Source organism: Xenopus laevis, chromosome 3L (assembly GCF_017654675.1).
Source record: "Xenopus laevis strain J_2021 chromosome 3L, Xenopus_laevis_v10.1, whole genome shotgun sequence".
NCBI classification, from domain to species: domain Eukaryota; kingdom Metazoa; phylum Chordata; class Amphibia; order Anura; family Pipidae; genus Xenopus; species Xenopus laevis.
This window is the reverse complement of record NC_054375.1, coordinates 109,573,084-109,583,083: the sequence shown is the minus strand read 5'-3', so window position 1 is coordinate 109,583,083 and position 10,000 is coordinate 109,573,084. Positions and strand designations below refer to the sequence as shown.

Below are 10,000 nucleotides of genomic sequence, written 5' to 3'. Positions count from 1 at the left end.
TGTTTGCTTGCCATTTATTTGAGCCTGGCCTTGTTAACTGAATTGTGAATTTATTCAATTTATTATTAATCAAATATTTGTATAAATATGAGCAAGCACCATAAAGAATGTTCCTTTTATAGGCAGCTAGATGTAATGGCCATTCGGGAATTGGCATAGCCATCTGATTCTGGTTATATATTGGAGGGAGTTAAACTCCTGACAATCAGTGTTAAAGGGATACTGTCATGGGAAAACATGTTTTTTTCAAAACGCATCAGCTAATGGTGCTGCTCCAGCAGAATCCTGCACTGAAATTCATTTTTCAAAAGAGCAAACAGATTTTGTTATATTCAATTTTGAAATCTGACATGGGGCTAGACATATTGTCAATTTCTCAGCTGCCCCCAGTCATGTGACTTGTGCATGTGCTCTGATAAACTTCAATCATTCTTTACTGCTGTACTGCAAGTTGGAGTGATATCACCTCCCTCCCTTCCCCCCCCAGCAGCCTAACAACAGAACAATGGGAAGTCGCCTGCGCTAAAGCACACGCGGTGCTTAGTTTTCTGAAGTCGCCCGAAGTTTCCTTTTGAGGCAACTTTGGAAAATGAAGCGGCGTGTGCTTTAGCGCAGGCAACTTTTCATTATAGTGGATGGGAAGACACGCGAAAGCAGTTCGGGGAGATTGTCACCCAGAAGAAGAGGAGATTAGTCGCCAGGCGACAAATTCTCCCTGAATCTCCTCATGTGTACTAACCCTAAGTTGCAGAAACAACAGCCTGCCAGAAAATAGTTCCATCCTAAAGTGCAGGCACAAGTCACGTGACTGGGGCAGCTGGGAAACTGAAAATTTGTCTAGCCCCATGTCAGACTTCAAAATTGAATATAAAAAAAATCTGTTTGCTCTTTTGAGAATTGGATTTCAGTGCAGAAGTCTGCTGGAATAGCACTATTAACTGATACGTTTTGGAAAAAACATGTTTTCCCATGACCGTATCTGTTTGGCCACTTCAGACCATACAGTGCATGTCTTACTTGTTTTCGTAAAATTCAAAAAATATGTACCTTGTAACTAGGTTCCTTTAGATATAGACCTTGGCATCATCCTACATTCATGGTGTTCACATTCGTCTTCTTTTATGAATTGTAAATAGGTAGCTTCAGCGTCTCATTTAATATACCAACGTTTGTGTTATAACAGGTCACTGCTAAAGCAATTCAAGATGTTGAAATGGAATGGGCACAAAAACTAAACCAGGCTTTGCAAGATGCCAAGACTAAAAGTCTACAAAGTTTTGAAACTCAGACTATTCAGACAGATGAAAGCTCCCTGGCCAAATCTGACTTAAATTCAGACTGCATTGATGAGCTAAAGGTTAAACTGCAGAATGCTATTCAGGAAAAAGAAAAAGCTGTACACCAGGCTCAGCTAGAACTGGAAGAGCGCCACCATGAGGAGACTTCAAAACAGGTAACTTATATTACAGGTACCCGTTAAAGGGGTTGGTCACCTTTTGTTATTTTTTGGTATGATGTAAAGAGTGATGTTCTGAGACCATTTTTAATTAGTTTTAATTTTTTGTTTTTTAGCTTTTTATTCAGCAGCACTCCATTCTACAATTTCAGAAATCTGGTTGCTAGGGTCCAAATTACCCTAGCAACCATGCATTGATTTGAATAAGAGACTGGAATAGGAGAGGGCCTGAATAGAAAGTAATAAAAAGTAGATGTGACAATACAGTTGTAGCCTTACAGAGCATTTTTAGATGGGGTCAGTGACCCCCATTTGAAAGCTGGAAAGAGTCAGTAGAACAAGGCAAATAATTAAAAAACTATAAAAAAAAAAGTAAAATAAAATAAAAATTGTATCGGTTAGGCTGATGGCACAGGAGGCACTCCTCTAAATTTCTGCCTTTCTTTACTTTGAATGACTAAAGCCTGAAAGTGCCAGAATGTGTTTCTCATTCAAACAAGAAGAGGCAGCAGCTGGCTGGAAAAGAAACCCATGTTCTGTCAGCCTAAAAGTAGTTATTGTTTGTGCACCTTTATTGCCTTGAAAATATGCACTTTCAGAATCTGCCTTACTTGGTATAATATTGAATTCAACAAAACATTTTAAAATTCCTTTTAAAGGTGGAAGTGGCTTTAACCAGGGCTTATGGACGATGGTTGCAAGAACTTACCAGTTTACCTGAATACAAAGCTCGGTTAAAGCTGGAGCAAGAAAAATGGGAGAAAACGAATGAACGTAATGTGGAGAGACAGGTATTATTTGTTTGTGTGGGTGGGTGTGCGTGCATTTTTGTTTTTGTTGGTCCCTGAGGAAGAGCACTTTAGTGATCGAAACATTGGATATTTTTTAATTGCTTTTTTGCACACATTTTTTGTTCCCAATTCAAGCATTACCTTGCTACATTATGATAATCAGTGGTCTCTGTTTTAAAGCAAATCTACAAAAGCATCATTCCAAAGTGATTCACCGCATTAAGGGTTACCAATACAAGGCCTAACAGTTTACATACAGTCTAAGAAGGAGAGGAAGGGAGATGTACAGTGCCGGTAACCAGTGTAATGGTAGAGTTGGTTAGGATAGTAATGGCAAGTGCATAATAAAAAAAAAATGGAAGTGTTCATGAGCAAAAGGTAAGCAATTGTGCTGAATGATGCCTAAAAGCTTAAAGCCATACTAGAAAGTGACTGTTCTTCTTTACTGTAATTTAGAAGAACTTGTTTTAGATTTTTAGTTTGAGAGTTGAAGGCTGCTGTGCAATTTGTCACGTACATCAGCCTACCACAGGCACAAATATAGCACTGATCTTACCAATGACTTCTTCTTACTGGATGCCAAATTCTGCTTTCTGGAATATCCGAGGCATAATTGCTTTTTTGCATTTTGCAACTAGACTTGGCACTGGTTCAGACTGTGCCCTCCAGCAGATCACATTATGATGATCTGCTGGATGTTTTTTGTCTCTGGCCTATAAGCCTTTACTTGTGCCACTGAATAAAGGTGTACTGTGATTTTTTTCTTAGGTCTCGGATGCTCTCTATGCAGCTGAAATAAAATGGAAAATGAGGTCTGACAAAGTTGATTTTACTGTCAGACAAAAAGAGTTTGAAGAGAAGATTGCCTCGATGAAACGAGAACTTGAGCTGAAGGCAGAAGAGTCTCAGGCTTTACTGAAGGCTGAAATAGCAACGTCTCGGGCACAGTGGAACAAAGAAAAACATGATGAAATCCAGAGGCTACGGGAAGACAATGAAAAGGATTACCGTGTGTTTTTAGATGAGCATCGGAATAAACTCACTGACACTCTGTCAACTGCCAAAGTAGAGTTTGAAAAACAAAAAAATGAACTGATTGCACAAAAAGATAGAGAAATGGCAGAGAGGCTAGATGAAAGCCTGAAACAATGGGCCTTAGATGAGTCACGACGAATGCGTGCCCTTGAAAATGAGATTCTGTCAGAGGTTGAGCAGTGTATGTATGAAATACATGATCAGTTGTTGGATAAATCCATAGTCAAAGATAGATTACCAAGCATGAAGAGCAATTTAGATGTTACATTTCTGGAGAAGTTAAAAGCTTGCTTACAGAAATCTGTGAAAGGCATTCTCTACAAAGTGCTGGCAAATGCAAGACAAGACTGGAAAAAGGTAATTCTTCTATTGGTTATTGGATAAATCTAAATACGAAACATGGAAAGCGAATCAGAAAATATATTTTGTTTTTGCTGAAATGTTTTGTGAATGGAAGCGGAGTAACGCAATAGATTTAAAGTGCATTATGTATAAAGTACACCCGTACAATTGCTCCTCTGCCATAAAAACCTTATATATTACACTCTAAGATACATCAACATTTTTGTGGGGAAATTCAAAATATAAACTCCATAAAATAATCCCGATTTTTAAATTACTGCACTTGTATGTACCCTTTTTTCTATTTATCTGGGCAGTTTCCAATATTTAGTGTTCAGGATTATAGTATAAATGAATTTTCCAGGTGAAGGTTTTTTTTTGTTTTTTTTTTATAAAGAAATATGACACTGAATCAAATCAAGAGACTGGCATAAGAGGAGGGGAGCTAGAAGGATCAGATGATAGAAAAACAGCAAAAATGTGGTACTTGGACAAAGGTAAGAGTTGTATGTAGCCCTTAAATTTTACAGTGTAAATCAAAAGCTTCGGAGATAAAAGAATGATGATGGTGAGCCATTTACACTATAATCATAGCCATGTACAGTTTTGTTAAGAAAATAGTTTCCTGGTGATAAATCTCCCCCCCCCCGCTCCCCTTACAACATTCCTACTTGTGAATATGTGTGTTACTGTTGGCATTAGCCAAATTAAATGTGTTTTTTCCTAACTCCCTTCAAATAAAGATCTAGGTAAAACTGAAAAACAGCCTTGCTGTGAGCATTGGGTCCAACAACTTGAGAAATCAAAAAAAGAGTGTCACGAGATCAGAAGCAAGCTGGAAAAGGCATGCCGACACCTACAACAACTTGTAAAGGAACAAAAACTCAAAGCTGAAAAATATAGAAGTTTGTATTACTTTTAATTAATTTTTAAAAGAAAATTTTATAAAAAAAAATGAGCATTATAAATATCTGCATCATTATATTGGAGAGTGTTTGCTTTCATTGTTCTAACTGTAGCTGGTTGAAAAAAAAAAAAAAAGCTCATCACAGGCTGGGTAAAGTCCTGGTGCAAGAATTAACAAATAGCTTCTGTAGTTTTATGAGCAGCTTGGTTTATAAGGGAAGAAAACAGGAAGAACCACATGCATATATTAGGTAGTGATCCAGTTGATTTTTCTTTACTATATCTGGGCTTTTGGAACATTCATTTAAAATAATGTATACAATGGCATAATGTGGTGCCAGTAAAAACTATGCGATCATGTTTAAATATGAAAAAAATTACTCTATATATATATATATATATATATATATAAATATATATAAATATATATATATATATATATATATATATATATATATATATATATAAATATAAATATATATATATATATATATATATATATATATATATATATATATATATATATATATATATATATATATATATATATATATATATATTTCATTGCATTTATCCATCTTCTGTTACAGAAAACCATATACTCACAGAGGAACTGAAAAAGCAAAACAGCGAGTTGCAGAAAAAACTCGAGCTGACAGTTGCACCTTCTACTGCATGGTAATCTTTTTTCAACTAACTACCCGAGTTGTGCTTCTGCACAGCTGCTGCTATTTTTATGCCATGAATTTTAAAGTAGCTCCTACTCAGTATTTAGTGTAATTATTAATTTCTACATAGTCAATATAGTCGGCATGTTAATTCTCTTCTTTTTTTTTTTTTTTTTTTTGTCAGAAGGTCTGTTTATTAGTAGATTTGGTTCTCTCTGCCGATTTTTTAAAATTTTGAAACCATTTTTATGTTGCTGCAATTGTAGCTTGGAACCAGTAGAGGGTGGCAGTAATGGCTGCATGATGTGTAATGGCAATGCTTTAGAAGAAATACGTGCTCAATACATCAAAGCTGTGGACAAAATCAAAAGTAAGTTGGGAACTGTTAATTTAAGGAAAATACATTCACTAATGGTGTGCTCCAAAAAAACACATTTCTTGCTTTAGCAAGGTTTTTCTCTTCGGTCACAAACAGAATTTAGTACTTAAAGGGATGCTGTCTTCGGAAAACATGTTTTTGTTTTTTTTTTTCAAAATGTATCAGTTTATAGTGCTGCTCCAGCAGACTTCTGTTTTAAAATCCATTTTTCAAAAGAGGAAACTAATTTTTTTTTTATATTTCATTTTGAAATCTGACATTGGGCTTGAGATATTGTCGGCTTCCAAGCAGCCCCTAGTAATGTAACTTGTGCTCTGATAAACTTAAGTCACTTTTTACTACTCTACTGCAAATTTGAGTGATATCACCCCCCCCCCCCCAGCAGCCTTAAAACAGAACAATGGGAAGTAACCAGATAGCAGCTACCTTACACACAATATCAGCTCCTGGTAGATATAAGAACAACACTCAATAGTAAAAATCCAGGTCTTTGAGACCTTCAGTTACATTGAGTAGGAGAAACAATAGCCTCTCAGAAAGCAGTTCCATAGTGCAGTACTGGCTCTTTCTGAAAGCACATGACCAGGCAAAATGACCTGAGATGGCTGCCTACACACCAATATTGCAACAAAAAAAAATACATTTGTTGGGTTAGGAATCAAATTTTATATGGTGGAGTGAATTATTTGCAGTGTAAACAATGTAATTTAGAAATAAAAACGAAAACATAAAAATCATAACAGAATCCCTTTAACAATACCTCCTTACAGTGTGGAGATGTCCACAAGGACAATAGGAGAGGTAGAGATGAAAGTTGACAATATAATTGTCTAACAGAGAACTATCGATATGGAGGTCCAGTCACTGGATTTAACCCTTCAATGTTTGTGCTCCCACTCTGTTCAAAGGCTCTATTGACTTCTTATGATGCCATTATAATTTGAATATCATTCTTCCCTCAACCATTCTGCATGACAAAAGGGCCAGCCCACTCCATGAAAAAAGCTTCACAGCACTAGTCTAGAACATTTTCCGATACTTAGTGAAACAAATATTCATTTAAGTGTCAAATTTTATTGTTTATCTTAATTCTGCAGATGACATGCTTCGTTACATTCATGAAAGTAAAGGTAGAGCTGCTGAATTGCTGAAATCGGAAGTTTTAAGAGAACGACAAGAAACTGCTCGTAAGATGCGAAAGTACTACTTGACATGCCTGCAGCAACTTTTAAAAGACGATGGGAACAATGAAGGGTAAGGTTTTCATCCAAACAATATGGGCAATAGGTGCATAAGTACAGACAGAGCGAGGTGCATATGCTGCACACCCATTGCTCAGACCATAATCTTGCTGCAGTGTTTACACTCTCTCTAGATGCTTTGTGCTGTTCGTTTATTTGCAATATCACATGCTCGATCTGCATACTAGTGTTAAAGGAGAAGGAAAGCTACCAAGGCAGTTTATTCCAATAAATTAGCCTCAATAGTGCAAGCTATAACACTATATTCTGTAGAATGCTTTACCATACCTGAGTAAACCACTAGAAGTCTGTCTGTTTAGGATAGCAGCTGCCATATTAGCTTGGTGTGACATCACTTCTTGCTTGAGTCTCTCTCCGATAGATCTGGGCTCAGATTACAGCAGGGAGGGGAGGGAGAGGAAGAGAGGAGCAAACTGAGCATGCTCAAGTCTGTGCCCTGGATGTTTAAAGCGATTCTGACACGTTCCTATAAAAATCATAGAAATGTGTCGGTATGAAGAAAATGCTGCACACAAAATATTTCCTGCAAAGGCCGCCCCCAGCCCTGCGCACCTTTCTCAGCCGAATCCCTCCCTGCACTGACTGATCTTCTGGGTTGCTTCACTGATGCAGGGCTGGGGGCGTAGCTATCCTTCCATAGGCTGAAGTCCTGTTGTAATACGTAATCAGCCAATGGAAGGATCGCGCCGCCCCCAGCCCTGCATCAGTGAAGCAACCCAGAAGATGTAGGAAACAGTTGAAGATATCTTTTAGGTGGTTCGGAGGGTCGGATGAGTGCGGCTTTGCGGGGCAGGGGACGGCTTTGCAGTGGGCTCTGAGGGGAAATATTTTGTGTGCAGCGTTTTCTTCATACTGACACGTTCCTATAATTTTTATAGGAACGTGTCAATATCACTTTAAGCTGAAAGAAGGAAGTCTGATACAGAAGCCCATGTGTACATAATAGAAGGAAAGAAATGCAGTGTTACTTTTGCCAGAGGACACCACAGAGGGTTTACGGTGTATTTATATAAAACTGTCTGATAAAGCTTACTTAGTTTTAACCTTTCCTTCTCCTATAAAAGATGGCTGGCTACTTCAATGAAAATATGCTTTTTCTCTGATGTCTCCGGGGGACACAGGAGACCAATGGGGTAAAGCACCATCCTTCAGGAGGCAGGACACTTGATTGACAGATCAAAAGAGGGCGTTGCCAGGGCTCCGGCTTAACCCCTAGCACTTCCTCTTTTACCTCAGTTTTTCAAGTGTCCTCTCCACGGGAGGATGAACCCATCGGTCTCTAGGGAGACCCAACTGAGAGAAGCCCCGGTCAGCGAGTAGCGCTCACACCTGGGGCTAGGCTTGGGACTGGGGTATCCTGCACCCAGTAAAGCTAACCCCCCAACGTGGGAATCAGCGAGGTCCCGGGGCCAGAAGCTCTATATAATACAGAGTGGCCTCCAAAATCAAAACCTGGGGTACAGGGACTCTGGCCGGGAGATACAAATGGAGAAGGTAAGAGGAGTGATTCCTCGGTTTAATATTACTGCACACCAGGAAGAGGAGTCATACTCCAGTTAAGCTTACTGCCCGCCACGCAAGGGAGAGTGCTCAAATAGGCTGGCGATAATGTTTTTTTTTTTTCACTTCACCGCACCATGCTGACAGCCTGCACAACTGTTCTGTTAGCCGCGTCCTCGGTTCCTTTCTGCAATACAATAGGAGAGAGGCCTGCGGAGCGGTGAAGAGGTGGTGACGTCACTAACTCTGGTTAACGGAGAGTCTCGCTGGCAGCCATCTTAGTAAAGAAGGCGAGGAAAGGGGCAGTCGGCTTCACGCGGCGGCCAGGCAGCTCTAACAAGCGCGGTCGCAAGGCAGACATAGCTATCTAGATAACGGCACATATCCAGTAACCAGCCTCTGACTTCATCCCTAGCACTGACATGGCTGAAGTAGGACAGGGGGGCCATTTACACGGGGTGGTAGAGGACGAGCTGCACCAGCAGCAGGACTGGCGAAGGTAACTTTTTTTGGCTTGCAATAAATGTCAATGCAAATTCCCAGAGGGACAAACAGACCCGCTCTGTAGGTCATGTTTGCCTGGGATAGAGGCTCCGCCAGCAACCCTGGAACCCAATCTTAGCGAAATGGGTCAAAACATTCCTCAAGAGGTTAATACCCAAAGTTCCTCTACCAGAAATAGCAGCCCCATCATGGGCGATACAATTATCGCAGTCACTTGCTTCACTTCAGCAGTTACCCTCGCTGGCCGACTATCGCTAACTCCTTAGTCGATTCGATTGAAAAGTCTATGTCCAAGATACAAGAAGGGCCTGGAGAAAAGCATAAAAGATCTAACACTAAACGCATACAATCTTCTTCACCAACTACGTTAGTCCTCCAAGCATCAGATTCAGAATCTGAGCAAGAAGGAGAAATCTTTTCCGCTTCTTCCCAAACAGAGGAAGAAGGGGGAACAAAGAGATCCATCATGATGTGGAAGCCATCATTAAAGCAGTAGTTACTACATTAAAGGGATACTGTCATGGGAAAAAAAAAAATTTTCAAAATGAATCCGTTAATAGTGCTGCTCCAGCAGAATTCTGCACTGAAATCTATTTCTCAAAAGAGCAAACAGATTTTTTTTATATTCAATTTTGAAATCTGACATGGGGCTAGACATATTGTCAATTTCTCAGCTGCCCCAAGTCATGTGACCTCAAAAAAGTCAATCAAATCTCCTGTCCATCTTAATAGCCCCCTTCTGGCCGCGAAGAACTTGGTTTCACGACCTATAGGGGGGATTTATAGGGGGGGATTTATAGGGGGGGATTTACTACTTCAAGGCCCTATTCATCATCGCAATCCAATGCTCTTCAATTTGACGGCATGGCTATTGAAAAGTCCATCTGGAGAAAGAAGGGGTTTTCTGAGGAAGTGATTGCGAAATTAATTCAGGCTAGAAAACCAGTTTCGGTTCAAATTTATCACAGAATCTGGAAGAGTTACTGGGTATGGTGTCAAGATAATAACATTCGTTTTGAGACCTTGTCCATACCATCTATATTATCCTTCCTCCAAAAAGGCCTCAATATCGTACTACATCTATATTTTCTCAAAGTACAGATTTCAGCTCTGTCACTGCTGTTTCAACATAAGAGAGCCTATAACAACACAGTCAA

At 39.3% G+C, this 10,000-nt stretch overlaps 1 protein-coding gene across 2 annotated transcripts in view; it reads left to right on the top strand.

Moving 5' to 3' along the window:
- The window catches only part of cep152.L (centrosomal protein 152kDa L homeolog), a 43,334-nt gene that overhangs the window by 24,606 nt on the left and 8,728 nt on the right, over positions 1 to 10,000 (top strand). For both annotated transcript variants that reach the window (XM_018251035.2, NM_001093617.1), the window contains 8 exon segments: positions 1,184 to 1,453; positions 2,116 to 2,247; positions 3,016 to 3,639; positions 4,022 to 4,121; positions 4,368 to 4,529; positions 5,121 to 5,208; positions 5,465 to 5,568; positions 6,675 to 6,831. In XM_018251035.2, the coding sequence (XP_018106524.1) occupies positions 1,184 to 1,453; positions 2,116 to 2,247; positions 3,016 to 3,639; positions 4,022 to 4,121; positions 4,368 to 4,529; positions 5,121 to 5,208; positions 5,465 to 5,568; positions 6,675 to 6,831 (1,637 nt within the window).